This window comes from Astyanax mexicanus, chromosome 5 (genome assembly GCF_023375975.1).
Source record: "Astyanax mexicanus isolate ESR-SI-001 chromosome 5, AstMex3_surface, whole genome shotgun sequence".
Taxonomy (NCBI): domain Eukaryota; kingdom Metazoa; phylum Chordata; class Actinopteri; order Characiformes; family Acestrorhamphidae; genus Astyanax; species Astyanax mexicanus.
The window spans coordinates 41329381-41353473 of NC_064412.1; the positions used below are offsets into that span (position 1 = coordinate 41329381).

The following is a 24093-nucleotide window of genomic DNA, read 5'->3' on the forward strand; positions in this document are numbered from 1 at the left end:
CTAATATTTGACATTGTTTCAGAAATGTAGTATTTTCTTTTCAATTAATAGGATGTTAAACATAAACACTTAATAGGGCGACCATATATTTGGTGACCGTTTGCAGCAGCTGTGATTAGCTGGGCAGTGTTAGGGGAGGTGAAAACGAGCGTTGTGATTGGATCAGTTTATTAATAGTCAACATCCTATTAAAAGAGACCAGCTTTCCCATTTTCCCAATTACTACTGTTCCTTCTCTCCACTCCTCTTCTTCTTCTCTCTTCGATTCTTCCACCGGTGTAGGAGAGGAGGAGGAGGAGGAAAAGCGAAGGAGTAGGAAAGGAGGAGGAGAGGTATGGGGGAGTAAAAAAGGAGGAGGAAGAGGAGAGGGGGAGTAAGAGAGGAGGAGTGAAAGAGGAGGAAAGGGGTAGTAGGAGAGGAGGAGTAAAAGAGAAGGAAAGGGGTACTAAGAAAGGAGGAGGAGTAGGAAAAGTTTCTGGACGCAGCCTTGGCCAGCACAATCAATCAAAGGTCACGTTTTTTAAAGGGGCGGGGCTAACCCAAGATAACAGGGAATTATGCTGCCTTCAAGTCGTGTCGGAAATATCGTATTTACGAGATGAGAGCAAATGAACACCACCACAAACTCGTATTACCGGTGGGAAACTCGGATTTTTAGATAAGACCCGAGTTTCCCAGTTGGGGGCGTCAGTAACAAGAGGTCAATAAATGTATCACATTCATTTAAATTGATAAATAAATTCTATAAATTGATGGAGACAGTTCGTATTGTAAACTGCTTGACACTTAACTAAGCACTTGCACGTTTGTATTAGCGAACTAATAAAATCACTAGCAATAATACTGGTATAATTCACGGTTCTAATGGGATAAAAACATCACTCAACTAATATGTCTTATTCGCTTCATTCTGTTGGAGTAGATAAAATAAACCTCTTGTTTTTATGGTAACAGACTAAAAGTATAAAGAAAAGGATTTTCCTAATGGCGTCTATTTCCACCCGACCAAAAAAAACACTCAAACGCATGTCAAGTCGAATTTACCACCTCCAACCTCGTAAAGAGGAATTTTCGAGGAGGACTTGAAGGCAGCATTAGCCTCTTGTTTACCGCGTGGTTGCTATGCAGGGTTGCTATGGGTGCTCAGAGCGCTGAGGATTTTGGGGCATAAGAAGAATATTTATCTCTCTTTTTCCAGAAATCTCACTAACCTTCATCATCTACCATCTATTAACGGTATTTATGCGCTCTGTTAGCTCTAACGGTACTGAGGCTTTCTGTATAAACACGCGTTAGTTGATTTATTTAGTTAGCTAATAGACTTACACTGTGGATCATTATCGTGTGGGTCCAGTTTTAACTAAAACACTAACGTTACTTAGACCTGCGGGTCTGCAGTGAGGGTTAATTTAATGTTTATGATTCAGAGAGATTAATTTGGACTTCAGTCAGTACCCAGATAACCAAAATATGCTAAATCAACTTTCATTTTTTCATCTCTAATGCGTTTAAATAACGTTAATCTATTTTAGACTGATTCGCCTTTAATTTAGCGCTCTGGTTTTATATGTATTTTTACTTTACTCATCTTTACTTATAAATATAAATATGCATAGCTTAAATTATTTATATCTTGTGATTCTGTAGCGTAAAAGGTGCATTAAAAAAATAATTATTATAGTTTCACTTTTAAATAAAGGTTGTTTTAAGGTTGATTTTTCATTATTAACATAATTAAACCATGCAACCATAATTCCTTTTTTTGCTTGCTATGAGGGTGTAATGTAATTTGTTTAATGTTTTCACATAAATTAATAAATAAAAAGACATGAAGGAGGCTGAAGGACTGCAAGGGACAGCAGACCAACCAAAAGCCTCACCTGAAGCTTTAGCGTTTCTTTCCGGTATTGGTAAGTGAATTCCAGTCTTTATACATCTTTTCTGACATGTTGAGACATTTTTAATGGTAAATGCTGCTCTGGGGTCAGTAGTGCTGGCTACTAGTCTAGAGGAACACCATCTGGTAATGACACTCACTACAGCTGAGCTGTTTGTAATATACAGTGCTGTGAAAAGTATTTGCCCCTGAGAGATTATCTGAGTTATCTTAAAGCAGTTTTTAAACTATAATTTCATGTATTAATGGAAAAAAGCTTTCCAAACAAAATGTGATTAATCACATTTTCTGGAAAGTTAAGTTCAATTTCACTAGCCACAACCAGGCCTGATTACTGCCAGAAATGTAGAATCAAGAAATCACATAAAATATGAAGTACACTAAATGATCTCAAAAAACAAAACATTATGCCCTATCTAAAGTCGAACTCAAAAACAGATGGAAAACCAGTCATTGACTTGATCTATCAGTCTGGAAATGCTTACTTATCATTTCTAAATCTTTGGGACCACAGTAGACTATAGTGAGAGCTATGATTTACAAATGGAGAAAACATGGAACACTGGTAAACCTTTCCAGTAGTTACCGGCCGACCAAAAGTACTCCAAGTGTGCATCAACAACTTAACCAGGAGGTCACAAAAGAACCTAGAACTATGATCAGGAGATCACCGATTTGAATCCTTATCCGATTGCTTGCCATCAGCTACCGGAGCCCCGAGAGAGCACAATTGGCCTTGCTCGCTCTGAGTGGGTAGATGGCACGCTCTCCCTACATCACTCCAAAGGATGATGTCTGCAGCGCAATCTATCTGTGAGCTGATGTATCGGAACCGAGTCGCTGTGCTTTCCTCCGAGCCTGCTGTGATGCTACTCGGCAATACTGCATCAGCAGCAGTTCGAAAAAGAGGGCATCACTAGTGATAAGGAGCAGTTCTAATGAGTGGATTAGGTAATTGGTCTTGTAAATTGGGGAGAAAATGGGATAAAAAAAATAAAATAAATAAATAACATCTCAAGAATTGCAATTTTCAGTTGTGTTAGTTGCGGTCATTGTTACTGATTTAACATAAAGAAAAAGACTGGGCTAATATAGTTTCCATGAAACCAGTGCTGTTTTAAATTTTGCAAGAAATATCTTGATTATACCCAAACCTTTTGGAAAAATATAGTGTAGACTGATGAATCAAAGTAGAACTTTTTTGAAGGTGTGTGTCCTGTTACATCTTGGGTAAAACTAACACAGCATTTTTTAGAAAAGAGCACAATACCACCAGTTAATATGGTGGTGGTAGTGTAATGGTCTGGGGCTACTCTGGGGCTACTTTGCTGCTTCCGACCTGGATGACTGTAATTGATGAAACCATGAAATCTGCTCTCTTTTAGAAAAAAATCTGAAGGAGAATGCCTGGCCTTCAGTTTATGACAAATTAAAGGTTCAGGAGTGGCTTAGTCAAAGTCTGGAATAAAGTCGGATTAAGATGCTATGGCACAACCTTAAACTGGCTGTTCTTACTTGAAAACCTTCCAATGTGGCTCAATTAAAAGTATTCTGCAAAGAAGAAGGCTTGATTGCTGTTGTTGGCACAACCTATTATTAGGTTCAGGGGCAATTACTTTTTCACATAGTACCAAGTTGGTTTGGATACCTTTTTCCCTTAATAAGGTTTCCCTTAATAGATTATATTTATCTGATATTAAAATGTGTTTGATAATCTGAAAAATGTAAGTATGACAAACAAAGCAAGACCAAAACCTTACTACAGCACTGTAGTTAGTGTTTCTTTTGTTGTTGTTTTCTGGGTCATTATCAGAGTACTGTGCCTTTTGTCATTTCATAAGTTTAAAAATATATATTTTAAAACGTTCAATTTAATCACTTTTTATTTTCACTTCGTATTATGAGGGTGAGCAATGTGAGAGAAAATTCACATTTGATGGAAACGTGGTTGATCTCAAGTTGTAGACGTTACATTTTTCATGATAACTATTTCCTGTTTCAAAGATATATTTCGATTTTCTAATATTATTTTAATGATCGTGACATTTTTCCACAACATGTTGGGACAGCTTAAGCTTTACCTCAGCTGAACATGGAGACAATATTAGAAATATTAAGTGAAATAAATTGCTGAACATGCAGCATGTGTCTTCAGTCCCTTAAAAAAATAAAACAGTGTGAAGGTTGTGATGTCACTGATGTGAACGATAGTTTTCTAATAAGACATGATTGACAGAGAATTTCTGGAAATGTTTTACTACCTTCGAATGAAAATATTTGCATTAATAATTTAAGTGTGTCAGTTACTAAAAATCTCAGCAAAACTTCTATCTTTTATCTATCAAAAATACATAGTTCTAAAAATTTGCATTACATAGATAATGAATTAAAGTTTTTACTAGTAAAAACTGAGATACAGCTTGTAAATGGGGGCCCTAAAAGAATCTTAGCAATAAGAACACCTTAATATGGGGAGAAAGTATAGGGAGTGTTCAGTGTGAAGCTCACTTGACCATCTAAACATCATCTTAGTGCTAAAAACATTTTGGGAAACCCACCAATGGTCTTTAAATTATTGTGTATTATGTGTATAATAACAGTCTGATAAATCTAAAACTGATTGAATAATATTGTTTTTGTCTTTTAGGCCACAGAGAAGTGGATCAGTGCCTCTTTGCAGACTCTTTAGTGACGATATCGGACAGTGGCAGGGAGCTGGGGGAATTCTCTGTTAGTATACAGAAGGCCAGCTATGAAAATGAGCCCTGCTATATGGTTCATGCTAACAGTCACGGGGCAATCGATAACATACCCTGTGGCACTTCTATTACTGGTAAGTGTAAAGCAATGTTTCCTAGTCCTGGTCCTGAAGTACACCTGCCTTGCTATATTTTTTGTATTCTTTATTCACATCTAACTGATGTGTGTTAGAAAAAAGATACAATCTGGAGGATACTACAGGACCAATACCAGGAGATGCTTTCATAGGTGCATTGTAGTACAATCTTATTTTAAAGTAAAAAATATATATATATAAAGAAGTATTATCTGTAAACATGCTGTTGGATATAAAAATTATTCTTATTTACTGTTTGCAGCCTATGTGTCCAGTAGTCTTGAGACTCTTGAACAGAATCACCATGAATACATGAAGGTATTTCTCCACTATTTATAATATATATTAGGGATGCACTAAATATTTGTGCACAAAAATAGACAAATTTCTCATTTCCTACTTATTGGTCTTCAAAGCAGTGGCAGTCTGCAGGCAGGAAGAGAGCTGTCAGGAAGCCACTAGATGGCAGGCTTACTCACAGAAATATAAGACTTCACAAACTCTCTTTCCAGCCGAAAGACAGAAAGATAGTACCATAAACTGGGCTAATTTTAGCATTTGCTAGCTGTGTGTGCTATGTGACTTGAGTAGCACTACTGAGGTAAATTTCGGACTAAAATTGCACTGTTGAGGTAAATGTATTGTGCTTTTTGTATGTTGGCTGAAATATTAAAGTGTTGAGTATTCAATAAATATTTTTAAATTGTAGATACATATTTGCTTTTTGTTTAAAAAAGCAAGACAAAATATATTTAAGCTATTTAGTGTTTTTTTTTTTATAACTGGCACAGTTAAGGAATGTGTCATTTTGTTTGTTCAGTTTTCTTTTTAGCAAGAAATGTAATTTCTGTGCATCCCTAATTTTTTATTTAGCAGTATGCTCTGTAATATATATATTGTATATTATTATAATACAGTCAAATATATGAAGTGGTTTGTATTAAGCTGTGTTTTAAATGCTCCAGGTGCAGGAACACATGTTAGACCGAAAGGTAAACATGGTGAGGCGAGACGGTTGTCTTGTGGTGAACAGAGTCACTACAGAGAAGGAGGTGAGGATGGGTGTGCTACACACCAATTAGCCAAAAAGTTATCTAGTTTGCTGGACTTTGTACAGCGTTATCTAGTACAATTTACTGAATTAGGCAAATACTGTACCAATACTGTGCAATTATTATTAAAATACATAGATTACTTACATGCACAGATCCTGTTACAAATAAATGCTGATATTTTCTAATGTAAGATTTTCATTTTATTATATTGTATCATATATTTCACTATTTGTCTTGAGCATTTAGAATTTTTAGTCGTATGTGGAGTTTTTAGTCATATCTATGCACTACATTTGGATTTAGTGCCTTTATGGTAAAGTACATGTCTACCTCTTACAGGAAGTGAAGAAGCAAACATTCACATTACCCCTTCACTCTATACAAGGTTTTGTGTCCGAGGCCACCAACTTTATCATCCTGCGTATTTTAGCTCAGCAGAAGAAGATTCCAGAGAAGATTATGTTCTTGTCATTCAATGCTGACACCCAGCTTAGTGTGGCAACCTATGTAAGTACTTCTTTCATATAGTTTTATGGCCCTGTTACACTGATGTAGAGTTTTTGTTATAGAATGAAAGATAATTTATTTAATATACAGTAGTATTATACAATATAAGAATATTGTATGACCATTTAAAGAACGAATTGAATTGGCTTGCCATCAGTTGCCGGAGCTCTGAGAGCACAATTGGTTTTGCTGTCTCTTGGTGGGTAGATGGCGCTCTTTTCCCTCATTACTTTTAGGGTGATCTTAATCAGCACAAGGCGTCTGTGAGCTGATGTATGGAACCAAGTCACTGCGATTTCCTACCAGAACACTGGCTACTTGGCAATCCTGCATCATAGCTGACTTCCCATGTGTCACATGTGTATTATTAATTACAAAGACAATGAGCTGACAAATTCTGTTTAATTTAATAAACTATTTTCATCCCACTCCTGTCATACACAACCTCAGCTACGACAGTGCCAACTGTGTGCATAAACTGAATCAAAAGATTCTACCAGATAAAAAGGCTACTTAAATAAAAATAAAATAAATCATAATAAAATAAAAACCACAGGCACAAAAAATGTAATGTAAACAAAATAAAACATACTACTGCTACATGTGCCCCGCCACACAGGAGTCAGGCCATGGTAGTCATGGCCCAGAGGAGCCGTGGTGGGCGTCCCTTATTTCCATTTCTGAAAGGTGGCACCCCTAGGTACTTTACGATTGTTAATGTTTTTGTTAATAATGGTGGGGAAGGGGGATTGACTTGCTTTGCACATTATTGTATTACAATCACAGCCTATCTTAAAAAAAATCTTTGTGAATGTGAAGCTTGGTGAGCAGCATGTTATCGAGATCTGTAATGTCCACTTACTCAAGCTATAGAGTTCAATTGTCAAATATATGGCAGAAAGGTGCCCCACAAATATATATGGCACACTAAGCGAGCACTTAGACGGGTTGTTAGACTTGTTGTAGAAAATATTTGAATATTTCTTTCTGACATACATCTATAGATTCTCTACATTCATTATTCTGTAAGTTACAGTGGATAAAGATTAATCCCCACTTGCTTGTAAATCTTATTTTCCTGTCATTTCAGAGGGAACTGGGCACAAAGAAGCAGGTGGTTGGTAAAGAGATGGTGGATGTGTTTGGCATTGAGATGACTATATCTTCTGGAGATGACATCCAAGCATCCTGGCACTGCTACTTCCTTCCAGATGGGTATAATTTTCTCCTGCTAAACTGCTCTATAAATACATTAGATTTACATGGCTCTCTATTTCCAATAGGATTTTTATAGATGTAATAGACAATTTTCTCTCAATTTTATAAAGTCATAATTTTATGACCTACATATTGGTGTTGGGTGGTTAATTAAAATAATTTGAGTACAACGCTTTGATGTCATCAGTAAGATAAAAGCTATATTTTTTATCTGAAACTATAATACCTGCCTATTTGTAGGTGTTATGTAGGTGAAAATGATAGGTTATGGTAAGTTATATGTATACAATGTTATATTGTAAACCTACAGAAATTCTGCCAAAAACAATAAACATATGTGGAAAAAATTTCGAATGAGAAGTGATACTACTGAGAAACACAGCCACCTATAGTGGAGTTTAGTAGCCTGATGTGCCTCTGCTGATTAGTAGAGATGGCACAGTCAGTTTGAGTTCAGTTTAACACTTTCTTTATTATATATAATATATATATATATATATATATATATATATATATATATAATACAGTGCCTCAAATGTTCTCTACTGAACAGTTGAGCAGAAGTTAAAGAGTTAGAGCGATTTTCAAAATGGAGTAATAGAGATTGTATATACAAGCTGCTAAAGTAAATCTCAGAAGATAGTATAATTCTTACACTTTTCTAAAACTGAAAAAGGCACTTACAATTCTTTTATTAAATAGCTAAATTAAACATTTGTTATTATTTTGGTTTCATATATAGAAAAATGAAATAATAAAGTTTGGGTGGAGTAATATGCCCTGCCTCTTACTTAACACCCTATAAATACCATCTACATAGCTTACCTAGCTTTGGCACCTCTACAAATAAAAAATTAAATAAAAAACTAAATTGTAATGGAGAATCACTCATGTATTTAAAGAATATTGAGTTGTTGTTCTTTTGTGCGACTTCTACATAAGGAGCAGGTTCTGTTGGTGTCTGATTAAACACTAGAAAAAATAAAGCTATATTGCTTTATTATAAACACAGCACTATACACCATATTAACTTATTGTTCACTTTTTCTAAGTGTAGCCATTTAGCCAGCAGAGTACAGCTGGGCTCTCCAGTTACTATGAACCTCTTGCAGCTCCCTCCCATAGCAAATAAAGGTCTGTAAATATAAAACATTATCTCCTTGTTTGTTTTTTTTCCTTTGTTTGTTATTTTAATAATTTTAGTAGTTGCTTATGTATTACGTAAGTTACACTGTTGTTGCTATTTTACTTTTTATTGCTTTTATGATTTCCTTGCATTAGAATCCTACTCTTGCATTTAACTATTTTATGTATATTTGTCATTATCTTATTTTTTTATTTAATTAAGTGCTGGCATTTTCTTTATCAATGTTATTGGCTTGGCTACATTGTAAATGAGGGCCAAATAAAGGGTTTAAATAAAGGTGGGTTGAGACCTCACCACACTGTGACATGTTCATTTTCTAGAGGAGAGAGACCAGAAGCCAGTGTTTGAGAAGAAGCCCCTGGTCTGGGAGGAAGATATGGAGCTCCACTCAAAGTTTCTTGACAGAAAGGTGTCAAATCATCATATTGATCTCATTTTGTTTTTCTTTGTTTCTACACCAATTATCCATTTTTTTAGCTTCACTCATTATATAGGACACATTGTAGTTCTATAATTACAGAGTGTATCCCTTCTGTTACTCTGCATATTTTATTATCCTCCTATTATCTTCCTCCAACACATTGCAGCTGTGATTTGTGTGGTGGGTCATTCTTGCACCATCCTGTGGACGGTGTCACTGCAGTGCTTAGAAAGACCCACCACCCAAATAACAGCTGCTTTCTGGTGGTCTTGTGGGGTCCTGACCATTAAAGAACAGGGTGAAAGGAGGATAATATATTATGCAGACAAACAGATACAGGACAACAGTCTGTAATTATAGAACTATAAAGTTTCCTATATGATCAGTGGAGCTGATGGAAGGACAGTGAGCGTAGAAACAAGGATGCGGTTGTAATATTCTGACTCTGGACTGTGTATATTCTACATAATACAATGTATTGAGATGTTATACACCAAGTAACACATTCTGCATATTTCTCGTCTTGCTCCACATATTCTCCATATTGCAGGAAGAGCTGAAAGCAGGCCACTCCTCTTATGTTAGAGATCATCCTGAGCTGAAGACGCTGCTGGCGGATTTTATGCAGTTCCTGCTGTTAAGGAAACCTCAGGATGTTTTCTCCTTTGCTCAAGACTTCTTTGCTCCCTTTGACTTTCAGCGCCCACCAGACAGCAGCTTCAAGACTTCTTGAACCATAAAGTTTTTTAAAGTAGCTTTACTGGAAGAAAAAAAAACTCATAACCTGTCAGGCCTTTATCCTGTGTGATGAGTAATTTTAATAAAGAGTTTCCATTTTGTGCTAGGTTTAACATTTTTTTGATGTGTTTTATTTTTTATATCCTATGGGATATATAACCAAAAAAATAACATTTATTTATTATAATTATTTATTATATTTTGTGTTTGTTAGAATCAAATGTTAATGTTTACATTTTTTAGGAACCTAAAGGCTAGAGCTAAGCAATATAGTAAAAAATGGTATCACGATAATTAAACATGTTTCAAAATACACACTGTTTATCACCATGTTTTGACATGCAGACAAAATGCTTCAACTGCAGATTATTATTTTATTTATTTTTTTTTTTTATATTATTTATTAAAAATAAAAAAAAACTCAGGCATAGCACCTTAATATACATTCAGTTTCTCACCATCCAATTAAACAAGACTAATTATACTCAGTCATAAAAAAATACAGTTGGGTCAGTGTTTAAGCTCTGAAGATATGCGTGATGTTGGTTTAAAAAATGTATCTCTGTATGATTAACATTTTTTCATAATGCCCTTCTCTACTAAAAGCATGTAATGTGGTGTGTGAAATCGGGACTTTTAATTTGAATTAAGTCCTCTAACCATTCTAATGGCTTAACCCAAACTGATTTTGTTAAAAGATTTTTCCCTATTAAATTCATGTAATCCATGTAAATTCAGATTGATAAGACAAAATAATAATAATAATAATAATAATAATAATAATAATAATAATAATAATAATAATTTGTTGAAATTAATGAAAACTTAGCTTCTCTATACTGCACCAAACGGAAAATAATAATTTAATTTTTACAGTTAATTTTCTATTTTCACGTTTAGCCTCAGAAACTGTAACTGCTTAATGTTACAATGATCCACGTGTGATCGAAACAGGTCCAACTCTGACCACAAACAGCGTCATTAATTTCTTTAGTTTAGTTAAATTACAGCAAACTAAGTTACACAAGTAACTCAGAAGCGAGTGCGTCACTGCGGGGTTTCCACTCCCTGTTCGGTTGTTTTAACTCTTTATTAGCCTCGGGATCTTATCGAAACTGAAAGTTGTGTCGGTCGGTGTGGAGTAATGTAGCCAGGTCTGATCTTCTCCGAGTAAACTAACAGATAGAAACGCTGTTTCTGGGGTTTTAACTGTGAGTGAACGTTGGCATCGCCACGAACTTCCGGATAAGGACCAGAGTGACCAGTGTCTAAATGTGAAGGTAAGAAATAATATAGAATTTCGCTTAGCGTTATTACAAACTTTCTGTAACTAGCAGCCAGGCCGGGTGTTCTGTCGAATTTGGCTACATTGCCCAAATGTGCTACTCTGCTGTATTGACAGACAACGCTGCCTAAATAAAGCAGTGGGTGGAATATTTTGGATGGACTGAAAGTATCATATCAGAAAATGCTCCCAGCTGAGGTATAAGATAAATATTTACTATTTATTTAACTATATAGTTATTTAATAACTATTTCAGGGTAATAAATACGAGAGGACTGATATTTTTTTTAAGTTTGAATCGCAATTTACACTTTTGTAACATTCTGCATTAGTAAATGTAAGCTAAAATTGTGAAAAAGTCCGAGGAAATCATAGACTGTGTATAGCGAGGAAATGGATCAGAAAGAATGGTAATGTAAAAAAAACGTTTTGGGTCTGCACATGCGCAGAACAGCTAAATAGCTCTTATCGTGGGGTAACGCAACTCGACAGAACACCGGAAGTGTAAACATAAGGCTAACTAACGCTAGCTAGATAGATGGTATACAACTCGAGGCAGGATTAAATTCCAACAGCGCTGTAGTTTATCTAATGTGTCGCTGATCCGGGCGGGTTAACACCGATTCTGTGCTCGATATTTCAGTGTCTGTAGAGCTGAAGTCTTTGGTCTGTGTTTAGCTTGGCGCTAATGTTAAAGTTACCGTAGCTGCGTCTGCTGTTTTTACCTTTTTCACAGTAGGTAAATTCAGCTCAGCTGGTAATTCAGGGAAAACATTCTGTAACAGGTGGATGGTTCATCCAAAAAAAAATAAATAAATAAAATAATAATGTTCCCCTAATCCCTAAGAGCCTGACCATGATCATTTTTCATATATATTCATATATATCATTATAATATTGGTATGCATGCATGTATGTATGTGTTTGTATGTATGAACTTTTAAACAAAACTAAAGAAATGTATTTTGTATTGTTGCGTTACATAGGTACATACCCATAAGTAAATGAAACATATGTAAAATTAATTTAAAAACTTCAGTGATAGTGCACTAGGGAAGGGTGGGAGGGGTTGCAAACCCTGGTGTCTTCGTGGTTGAAAAAGTATTGATAAAAGAGACAGTATGTTCTATTGGTGACTTTTCTTGTGATCAGTCTTTTACCGTCCACAGTCAAAATAGGCACAGCAAGTTTCCAGATCAGGTCCGTTTCTTGCCCAGTATGGAACTCAATACACTTCACATTATAGATGAGGAGCTGACAAAGAGTGAAGTGGCTGCCTTAAAGTTTCTGTGCTCAGATGTTATTTCTCGCAAGCGTCTGGAGAACGTGAAGGATGCCAAGGACCTGTTCCTGCGTCTGAGAGAACAGGCCCTGCTGGATGATCCTCGCTTCCTTGCTGAGTTGCTTTATACCATCCGTCGCAATGACCTGCTGACATTTCTGGGCACCAATAAAAGAGAGGTCAACAGGTGGCTTGCGATTTCTCCGTACAGGTAAAGGTTATCAGGTATTTGTTAGGGTCTGGAGCTATAATGCAATCGTATTAGTTATATAAATAAATCTGTACTTTAGTCAGTTTATTTTTTGTTTTGTTTTGAAAATTCAGATGTTATGTTTGAGCTCCCTGCTGTTGTATTATGATTAATGATTGCCAACTGACTGGATATTAAGGATAGTTTCTGAGATTTCTTCTTCTCATAGAAATCATGTATTCACATTACCAACACATGCTTCCTGTAGGAAGATGCTGTATAAACTGTCTGAAGATGTAACGGCTGAAAATCTGCGTGCCATAAAGTTCCTTTTGGATGGGTTGCCCAAAGCAAAGCTGCAGGACGCTGTGAGTATAGAGGTCTCCAGCAACATAAAACCCCTCATACAGCTCATTTGTTGTTTCTTTTGAAGTTTATTTTACTTATGTTGCAGTATCTCTTTGGGTGGGTGATATGCCTGCGTCTTAAAGGGAATGACTACTGGCACATTGATCACGTTACACACCCATGAACAATTAAAAGATTTAGAACACGCCTCTTGCGCTGTTGGAGCTACGCAAGGCCTACACAATACCAAAGACAACGGACACGCCCCTAAATCCAGCGGCGCAAAGTGCACTTAACTAGTTCACTATAGGTCGCTAAAATAGGGCCCTAAATGTAAATGAACAGTTTTAAACATTCAGTAGAAACAAAAATATCTGTAAACATTTACAGTGAGTCCAAGAAGTATTTGATCCCTTGCTGATTTTCTTCGTTGGCCCACTAATAAAGACATGATCATTCTATACTTTTAATGGTAGATGTATTCTTACATGGAGAGACAGAATATTAAAAAGAAAATCCAGAAAATAAATCTAAGGAATATATATTAATTGATTTGTATTTCATGGAGTGAAATAAGTATTTGATCCCTTAGTATTCATTAGCAGTTCTGGCTTTTACAGACCAGTTAGACACTCCCAATCAACTTGTTACCTGACCTGAAGCCACCTGTTCTCACTAATCACTTGTGTGAAAAACACCTGTCCACAGAATCAGACAGATCACACAGATTTCAAGTCTCCAACATGGGTAAAACCAAAGAGCTGTCACAGGACCTCAGAGTCAGAATTGTTGACCTTCACAAAGCTGGAATGGGCTACAAAAAGATTAATAAGGTGTTGGATGTGAAAGTAACAACTATTGGTGCAATTATCAGAAAGTTTAAAGAGTATAACATGACAATCAACAGACCTCGGCCCGGTGCTCCAAAGAAGATTTCGCCTCGTGGGGTGGCAATGATGCTGAGAACGGTCAGAAATCGTCCTGCAACCACTCGGCAGGAGTTAGCAAATGACCTGAAGGCAGCTGGGACCACAGTTTGCAAGGAAACAATTGGCAACACTTTGCGTAACAATGGATTCACATCCTGCAGTGCCTGAAAGGTACCCCTGCTGAAGAGAGCACATGTGGAGGCACGCCTCAAGTATGCCAATGATCATTTGAAAGATGAACCAAGTTATTGGGAGAAGGTTTTGTGGTCAGACGAGACCAAAATTGAACTTTTTGGCCTCAACTCCACCCGCCATGTGTGGAGGAAGAAAAATGCCGCCTATGACCCCAAGAACACTGTGCCCACCGTCAAGCATGGAGGTGGAAGCATAATGTTTTGGGTGTGTTTCTCTGCCAAGGGTACAGGGCTACTTCACCGCATCACTGGGAAGATGGATGGAGCCATGTACCGCACAATCCTGAGGGACAACCTCCTCCCCTCTGCCAGGGATCTGAAAATGGGCCGTGGTTGGGTCTTCCAACATGATAACGACCCTAAACATACAGCAAAGGATTGGCTCAAGAAAAATCACATTAAGGTCATGGAGTGGCCCAGCCAGTCGCCAGACCTCAATCCGATCGAAAATCTATGGAGGGAGCTGAAGGTCAGAGTTGCCAAGCGACAGCCCACCAACCTTCATGATTTAGAGAGGATCTGCAAAGAAGAGTGGGCCAAAATTCCCCCTGGTGTGTGTGCTAAACTTGTGGTTAACTACAACAAACGTCTCACCGCTGTGCTTGCAAACAAAGGCTTTGCCACTAAGTATTGAGTGTGTTTGGCAAGAGGGATCAAATACTTATTTTCCTCATTGAAATACAAATTAATTAAAATATATTCTTTAAAATTATATTCTGGATTTTTGTCTTGATATTCTGTCTCTCCATGTTAGAATATATCTACCATTAAAAGTGCAGAAGGATAGTGTCTTTTTATTAGTGGGCAAACAAAGAAAATCAGCAAGGGATCAAATACTTCTTGGACTCACTGTATCTGTTTCGACAGAAACTTATATAAAGATTAACACAATTATATAAAAATACCCTTATAGCTTTAAAGTAAATATCAAAAGTAATGCAAACAAAGGCTGCTTTTAAAACAGAATACTGCTATTAACACAGTTATAAAACAGTTCAGCTGCTACACAGAGCAATGCTGGGAGTTTTATATCCCTCTAGCCCATGCCTTGCATTAGGCATGGTGCCAATAGGTTCATGTTTATCTACTCTAGTCTACTCTAGTCTAACTATTTTATTTTATTATTTTATTGACAACACTTGCCTACAGGCACTAGACGAGCTGTGCGTGTGTGGATGCATTCACATTAGAAGAGGAGTTCACAAATATTTAGCCATATATAAAGTTAGTTTCTCAGACAGGGCTTAAGAGTAGTCATTAGTGGTATAACACTACAGAAAATTCACAGTTTGATTCACACCTCGGTATAAGCCCCGCGGTTCTGTGCGTTTTCAGTACAGTTGGTGGAAAAAATAAAGAGGCTGGGAATTCTTTATAGCCTCACCTTTATTAACTTTATAATAACAGTGAATCTTCATTATAACCATGTTTAGTTTTTTGGGATGAAATGTTGTAACGGGGCTCGAGCTCTTTTATTAAATGCTTGAAACCAGGGTTCTCTCCTACTGTCATCATGAGAGGCTCCATCTTTTAGATCTTGTTGGAACAAACAATGAGCGTGATTGTGAAGCTTTATTAGGAACAAAAGCATTAGCATTACTTTAACTTTACTTTTACTTTTAGCCTAAACTACAAATATTTTTTCTAAGAATATTACTGGTTGCATTTCAGTGTTTATTTCAGAGTTCTTTTTAAGAAATATCAGCATTAGACTGTCAAAATTAAATTATATTGGCGGTGTCAATCACTTGACACTAAATTTTTTAATGCTGGAATATTGTAGTGATTTAGGTCTGGCAGATTAGATCGTTTTGTGCTTTATTATAATATCTGAGAGAGAGAGAGAGAGAGATAGATAGAGAGTGCAATCGAGCGAGCGAGAACCCATACGAGCGAATGATCTGCGTTTCTGTGTGCGCTCTCTGCTTGTGTGCTCCAGACTGCACTGTTTTCAGCCAGAGCTAAACTTCTCAGGCCTGGCTATGGGCTAATTCAGTAGCAAGTTGCTAATAGCAACAGTGCTACAGCTACACTTTCCGGGTGCAACACTCCATTAGTTCCACATTACGTTAATTGGTTCCACATATATCCTATAGACGTTTGTGCGAATCGAACCGTGACTCCCGTACTGTGACGGTTTAAAAAGAGTGAATGTACCGTTACACCCCTAGTAGTCATAGAATATATTTTCTTTCCAATGTAAAACCTTTATCAAAAATGCTGTGTATTCCAAGACTAGGCTTAATTCCTGTCTGAGAACCTGCCCCATAGGGTACACTATAATTGTAGTTGTCATTCAAAATGGCAACATCATGTGATAAGTGGAGGGGTGGGAATAATAATTGTTTTTTTTGTTTGTTTTATTTTGTTTTTTTCTCTTGAACTTTACAGACATTTTTGGATGTTGTAACTGAGATGGAGAAGTCCCATTTGCTGACAAACGATGGCCTGGATGAACTGGTAGAGGTACTGGATAAATGTGACAAACAGCTGGCCAACCAGGTCCGGGAATTCCAGAGGGAACAAGATTACAATTCAGTTCCAGGTGAGTCTCCCTCCTCTCTTCCCTCTATCTTTTTTAATTCAAATTTCAGTCAACCCATATGGTATTAAAAAAAGTGCAGTAATATGCTCACGTTGCCTGTGCTATTTCTTTCACCCAGTGTATGTCAGTCAACCTGAAGAAGCAGAACCTATGGAAACGATTTCTGTAAGTTTTTTGTGGTCATGTACACTTTAATTGTACTTGAACAATTTCTATTTAGTTTTTTTTTTTTGAGAGTACAGTACTGTGCAAAAGTTTAAAATTACATTACTAAGCACATTACTGAAAGCCATTTATCTTAGCAGAGTTTTTTATCTGAAAAATACATATTAGAACAGATGAGAAAAAAAAAACATTAATACAGTTAAAAGTAACTAGAACTTATAATTTTTATGAAAGTAGTTAATATATCCTGTGAGCTACTCTGAAGTACTATTCTGAAGTTCAGTGTCATGTTTCTCCTGGATTATCCCAGCCAGTGCCTCAATGGATGTGTTTAATTCTATCAGCAGCTCACCTGACTTACCGTTATTACTCTTATTTACCAAACCAGCTGTGAATATGAAGAACTACAAGTAACTACAAGCTTTAGAGATGATTTAATAAACACAGTGATGTAAACCCTACTTTTTAAAGCACTACTATGTAATGTAATATTAATGGTTTACGGAACCAATCAAATCTTACTGCCCAAAAAAGAAGCTTTAAAATGAATGTTTTCACATGAGCCTGAAACTGTTGTACAGTGCTGTATTAGAAATGAGTTTGAAACTTGAACTTGAAGTTATTCTATTTAAAAATAAAATATTCGTAATTTTTTTTGTTTAATTCCTGCTTTTTCGGTTTGTTACAGAATTTCTCCATAGCAGAGACCTCACCAGGGGGTGAGTGATTTTCTTGAATTTATGGTGGTTTAGCCTTTGACATAAATGCGCACACATATACATTGTGTAAGCGTTTATTTAAAGAAAGGTGTTATAAAGATGGTTTTAAAGTACTGTTCTCTGTATGGACTACTGAAGTCATGTGGCATTCTAAAATTCTTGATTTGGCACTCTAACATTAACATTAATTGTCAATGTCAAATAATTACTCCTGTCACATTCTGTAGTGAATACATGTATAATTGTTTGATCCCCTTCTGATTTTGTAAGTTCACTCCCTTAATAATATAATTTTTTATGGTCGATGTAATTTAACATAAAGAGACCGTATATCAACCAAAAAGACCAGTGCCCAAGAGACTCACAAATAACAATAATAAAGTACTTTTAAACTTACCTTGTTATGTTTGTAAAATACACCCTGTCACAGAATCAGTCTCTTCCATTCAAACTTCTCAACCACCATAAGCAAGACCAAAGAGCTGTCAAAGAAACTACTAAAAAGAAAATACTGCACTCTAAAATTATATCACTGGACGGCAGCACCGCAATCAGCTTCCTTTGCCAGTAGAAATGAGTAGTATTATCTTGTTTTAATTTGAGAAGCAGGTATTTGTACCTAGTATAAGTACTAGCTAAATCATGAAACTTAAATGACATTCAGGAGAGACGTTGTTGGATTTTTACTGCGTATGATAAATCATACATAATTCATAATCAGAGTAAAAATTGATTGACAAAATGATTACTTTCAAAATATTTTTAAAAAAATCACCTGCACTTTTGGATTTTGTACATTTTAGTCAAATATAGTATTTTCAATCACATACTTCAACTTAGAAATGTAAAAAATGTATATTGTTAAAATCTCGTATTGTTCACGTCTTGTAAACCCAATATCACATTTCGTCTCGTGAGATGATCGCCTTCTTACACCCCTACTGATAATACATTTCTGAGTATATGAAATTTTCATTTCATATGTAATATCACCATAACTGTAGTATTTAAGTAAGTAATTATTTTTTTAAGAATGCCCAGCCCTATGTTGGCTACATTTGTTATTCATATGTTATTCATTTAGCTAGCTAATACTCACTGAAGCTCGTTAGTTAAGTGCTATCTTAACTCACTTTAACCGTCTCTCAGACTACTGCTCAACACTACCAAACCAACAGACTTTCCAGTTTACTACAACCACTTTAGCGTGCTATCAAACTGACATCTCACTGGTGCACAGTAACATTAGTTTACATATAGCAATATTAGTATTTTGAACATTAACAAACCCATATTTATAGGATTTAATGATGATCAGAAGAAATGTATACATAACAGAATTTATAGAGTTCCGAACATATTTATTTACCACAGAATGTGATTATGGGTGCTTTTTAAAAAAAAATTAAAATGTATACACATCCTATTCATTTCAAACACTGAAATTGGGGTTAGACCCAGTTTGCCAAATTTTGACACTACATCAGTGGTCTATATCTCTCACTCTCCCTCATTTACTCCTTTCATCATTCCAGTTCCAGATAGCCTGGCTGAAGAGGCAGTAATGACTGATGCACAGGAAGCCCCAGCCACAGTAGAGACACCAGAAGAGGTAAAGAAACACATTACAAACATACTTAATCAGGTAGGTAAAATGTCAGTTATTGTATTAATAAAGAGCATGTGTGTGTTTATCTGTATAGGGGGAGGAATTTTATTCCCTGAAACGGCGGCCTCGTGGATATTGCCTGATCTTTAACAACTATGATTTTGGAAAGTCACGTGTATCCTCAAAAGGTCTCAATGACCGAGCTGGGACACATAAAGATGCTGGTATGTTTATTGCAGGTTCTGTTTATGGTTTGTAAATTAAATTAAAAATTAACAGTAAATAATTAAACATTGTACGTCTTTATTTATTCCATTTCATTTCAGTTTATATTTATAGCCCAAATATTTATGTATAACCACATTTGACTATTTACTGACAGTTGTTAAATCATAACACATTTACAAATAAAACACAGTCAGCTTTATCTTTGTCTAAATAGAATTCCACAGTCCAGTCAGAACAATATGACCACCTCCTTGTTTCTACATCCACTACCCATCTATCACTGCAGTGACACTGGCATGGTGGTGGTGTATAAGGTGTTTTAGTGTGTGTTGTGCTGTTACAAGTGGATCAGACACAGCAGTGCTGCTGGAGTTTTTAAACACCTTAATGTCACTGCTGGAATAAGAATAGTGGTGTGGGAGGTGTCTCTGACTTTATATCCACAGGGGGGAGCAGCTAGGTAGCAGAGTTTAATATAGTGAACAGCAAGTGAACAGTGTTTAAAAACCCCAGCAGCAGTGCTGGGGTTTGAGTCTCACTCAAACCAACACTAACACACCACCACCATGTCAGTGTCTTTGCAGTGCTGAGAATGACCCACTACCTAAGTAACAGCCGCTCTGTGTTGGTCCTGTGGGGTCGTAGCCATTGGAAAACACAGTGGGAGGATAGTCTGATAGGACTGTTTATCTTGACTGGTATTGTATCAGAACGGTTTTGCCCTAATTCAAAATACTGTTTTTTTTCTCTCTCTATTAGATGAACTTGGACGAATATTCTCCATGCTGCATTTTCTGCCAGTGGAGAAGACCGATCTGCCTGCCTCAGAAATGCTGAGAACAATGAAGGAGTTTGCAGAAAAGGACCACTCTGAAATGGACGCATTTGTCTGCTGTATCCTCTCTCATGGAAATAAGGGAACAGTCATGGGTGCTGACGGAGAGCCGGTTCAGATTCGTGACCTCACTCTAGCATTCGCCCATTGCCAGACACTGTTAAAGAAGCCAAAAGTTTTCTTCATCCAGGCCTGTCAGGGCGAACAATACCAAAAGTCTGCGCGTGTTCAGGCAGATGGTGATGATGAGGACGAGGAAAGTGAGGAGGAGCTTGAAGAGGATGCCCAGAGCGTTCAGCTGCCCAGTATTCCTATTGAAGCTGATTTCTTAATTGGAATGGCAACGGTGGAGTCCTACAAGTCTTTCCGCCATACCACCGCAGGCTCTATTTACATCCAGGAGCTCTGCAGGCAGCTGGAGAACAGCCTGCATAGGTGAGGAGGAGAGATCTGGGGTTTTGCAGATGGGTAGGCAGAGATGCAATAAATTAATGTGCCAAATGTAATTTTGTATTTTGCAGAGCTGGATAAGCCAGTGTAGAATGAGTAGAGCTCACACTATGAATTGACATTATTATTTTAATTCAGTCATCTGCTGATTATTTTGAACATTTTGACGAACAGCAACAATAACAATAATAATGTGAACATCAAATTTAATGCTTAATAATTAATGTTCACATTTATTATTCTTATTGTCATTTTCAAATAATTGGAAGATGCACTAAAATGACTTAGTTCTATTTAAACATATACAAAATATATAATAAAGAACTTGTGGTCCAGCGGATGCTGCCACAAAGATCAGATTGATTCTGGATTGTGCTGCTTCTCCATCAGCAGCCGGAGTCCGAGAGAGCACAATGTGTCATGCTCTTTCTGGGTGGGTAGGTGGCACTCTCAACTCATCACCCCACTGTGATTCTGGTCAGTACAGGTGTCCGTTAGCTACTATATAAGAGCTGGGGATCTGGCACTTTCCTTTAAGCATGTTGGCTGACTGGTGAGGCTGCATTGGTGACAGTTTAAAAAAAAAGGAAGAGTGACTACATGTATCGATACATGTATCAGAGTACATATCATCACTGTCCTATGAAAAACACTTATCTCAATTTTTTACATAATTTGAACAGATAAACTGTCATTTACACTGTGTCAAAATTTCTTGATGAACGGAACCAATAGAAACTCTTCAAAATGACCTGAAATAAACACTTTTTACATTTTCACCCTCCTAGTGTTGGAAAATATGTTTAATTTTTTTTTTGTCGCAGTAGTATATTCTTAACATGAATTAATAAATCTGTGTTTGAGAGAGAGAAAGAGACACTAGGAAGAAGGAGGGGTAAGTAAGAGTTAGTTATGAGATTTAATCCATATTTCAACATAAATAAAAAATGATCTATCTTCTGAACTCAGCAGTGGGAATGTCACTAGGCTCTGAAAAAAGCATAAATTATTGTAGGAGGTTGTGGCCAAACTTGGTGACGTGTCTAATGTGTGCAAAAAATGACACATTAAAAATTCCAGATTTATCACATGAGTTGACCGCAACATAATCTTATGTATTTATGTTTATGTTTTCCATGCCAGGAAAGAAGATATTCTTTCAATCCTGACGAAAGTGAACCGAAAAGTGAGCATCCAGGTTTTAAATGGCCACAAGCAGATGCCCGAGCCTCGCTACACCCTGACCAAGAAACTGGTCTTTAGCCTGGACTGAATCACCTGGAAAGAGTCTGTGCAAGGTTATCACTGATTCTCAGCATTCAGTTCTCAGCTGCACGGAGATGCTGTGGATGAATTAGGATGTGAACTTGCTTGTATGTCCTAATGAATGTCTATGTTTGTATGAATAGTAAAATTATGAAAGAATGAGTGTATGAAACAAGTGCGTCTGAATGGTCAACTAAAAGACAGATTTTGTTTTGTATAATCTAACAATGTAAATACAGCATGTCGGAATTTCAAAGAATGGTGCAATTAATAGATCCTTAGATAGCTTTTAAATACAATATTTTCATACTTTTATATTGACAGATTTAATTTTGCAAACTTTCAGAATGTCCACAAACAATATTTTTGAATAAAGTGCCATATACAGTACTGTGCACAGGTTTTAGGCACCTAAACACATTATTTACATTAATATACATTACCAATAAACATTTGTACAGCAAAAACTGCAGATCACATAAGAACAGATACAAAAAAAATATTTAATTAAAGTAGAAGTTAAAAAAAATGTTTATTTTTCCTGGATGTCCCAAGCCTGTGCCCCAGCGAGTGTGTTAAATTCCATCAGCAGGTGCAGACAAGATGTTTTAATGAACACACTGATATAAAAATTACAACTTTTGTAGGAATATTATTTTTATTTATTCTAGTATTGGGGTAAAGAAGCATTTATTGTTCAGATAAGAGCTTTTTCATTTAAATATTTACAGATGTCTAAAGCTTTAGCACAGTACTGTAACTTTAAAAATGAAATTATATGGATATGTATGTATTTTTCTTTTACTTACTGTTGGAACTACAGACAGTTTTGGGAAAAATTCCACATGTGAATGTTTGGAATTAATGTCTACATGCATTTAAGCATTAATAATGAATGTAATAATTAGATGCAATTTGGAGCATGGAATATACCCTTTTCCCCCACTTCCAACACTTGATCGTTTGACCTTCAGATGCATGAAAACAATTGATTAATTAGATTACACCCTTTCTATTGAAATTGCTTGGTAAATAAAAATAAATATTGAATGCATGAATGCATATGGTGATTGTTCATTAGTTTTTTTTTTTTTTTTTTAATCATATTAATGTCTATCCTTCCTTTGTGTCCTTGCACTGCTGAACAAATGAATTACAAACCCAAATTCAGTGGCCAGAGAATACACAGAAGATACACAGAAGAAAAAAAGTAAGTCTAGGGTTGTGTCCCAATTCTTGCCTTAACCTATACTTCCTTCCCCTTTATAATGTTGTTGAAGAATAAAAGGGGGGTAAGTGTTCCAGAAATGCCCTAAACTCTTGGATGTGTTGGACAAATTTTGCCTCGAATACCTGTACCTATATTTTGGTTAAAAAACGTAGCAAGCGTGCGCAAAAGAAGAATCCAAATCCCTAAATTGAATTTCACACACACAAAAACAAGTGTCCACATGTCCTCTGCATACTCAGTTCTTTCCTAAAACACACTGTATATGAATTGTATATGAATGTTATGGCCCAGTCTAAGTTTTAACAATAAAGTCAAATTTGATGGCAAAACCAATCAGAATCTTTATTTTGGAAAGTGGGACTTTTCCCAAAAATGCGAGTTCTGATTAATGCGGTTATAACTGGTTCACAATAAAAATTGTTGAATTTTACTGTTTTTTTGTAGATTACAGCCAAACCTCTTGTCTGAGGCAAATCAGTAATGTCTTGATCGCTCAGTCGCAAAGTGTGAACTGCTGAAAAACATTCGCCCTGCCGTCGACAGTCACACATGAAAGACAACTACAGTTGCAAGAAAAAGAATGTGAACCCTTTGGGATTACTTGGATTTCTGCATAAACTGGTCATTAATTGTATTCTGATGGTTTCATTGAAAATGTTGTGTTCAATAAAACCATGCAAACATGTCATTTTAATGTGTTATTAGTTTAAGCAGACTGTGTTTGTCTATTGTTGTGACTTAGATGAAGATTAGACACATTAATGACCAATTTGTGCAGAAATCCAAGTATTCCCAAAGGGTTCACATACTTTTTTTTCCAACTGTATGTTCTGCATGGCATTGCTAGTTCTCGTGTGTTCTTGGAAAGTGTTTTTGGAGAGCAGCCAGATGAGTGGGTGATTTTCCAAGACTAAATTTTTGGTAGAAATAAAAACAGAGGCATATTAGTCAAACAGTGTGTTATTCAAATAACAGGACAATGTGCAGCTTCTTACCCA

General features: G+C 36.3%; 2 protein-coding genes across 3 annotated transcripts; both read left to right on the top strand.

Moving 5' to 3' along the window:
* Positions 1-202: 202 nt before the first annotated feature.
* LOC103037303 (ciliogenesis associated TTC17 interacting protein) lies at positions 203-9932 on the top strand. Of its 2 annotated transcripts, none has more exons than XM_022675271.2 (10): positions 203-332; positions 1827-1910; positions 4545-4730; positions 4996-5051; positions 5699-5785; positions 6128-6295; positions 7386-7510; positions 8571-8647; positions 8981-9069; positions 9632-9932. In XM_022675271.2, the coding sequence occupies exons 2-10, from the start codon at positions 1829-1831 to the stop codon at positions 9812-9814; spliced, it is 1053 nt and encodes a 350-aa protein (XP_022530992.2). In that variant the 5' UTR covers positions 203-332; positions 1827-1828; the 3' UTR covers positions 9815-9932. The 2 variants fall into 2 exon arrangements, with proteins under 2 accessions (XP_022530992.2, XP_007230925.3); XM_007230863.4 differs by lacking the exon at positions 203-332 and adding an exon at positions 537-1236.
* Positions 9933-12263: 2331 nt separating this feature from the next.
* casp8 (caspase 8, apoptosis-related cysteine peptidase) lies at positions 12264-22926 on the top strand. The gene is made up of 9 exons (XM_007230860.4): positions 12264-12597; positions 12845-12944; positions 16439-16592; positions 16711-16757; positions 17446-17476; positions 19012-19088; positions 19180-19309; positions 20073-20583; positions 21742-22926. The coding sequence occupies exons 1-9, from the start codon at positions 12323-12325 to the stop codon at positions 21869-21871; spliced, it is 1455 nt and encodes a 484-aa protein (XP_007230922.3). The 5' UTR covers positions 12264-12322; the 3' UTR covers positions 21872-22926.
* Positions 22927-24093: the final 1167 nt, after the last annotated feature.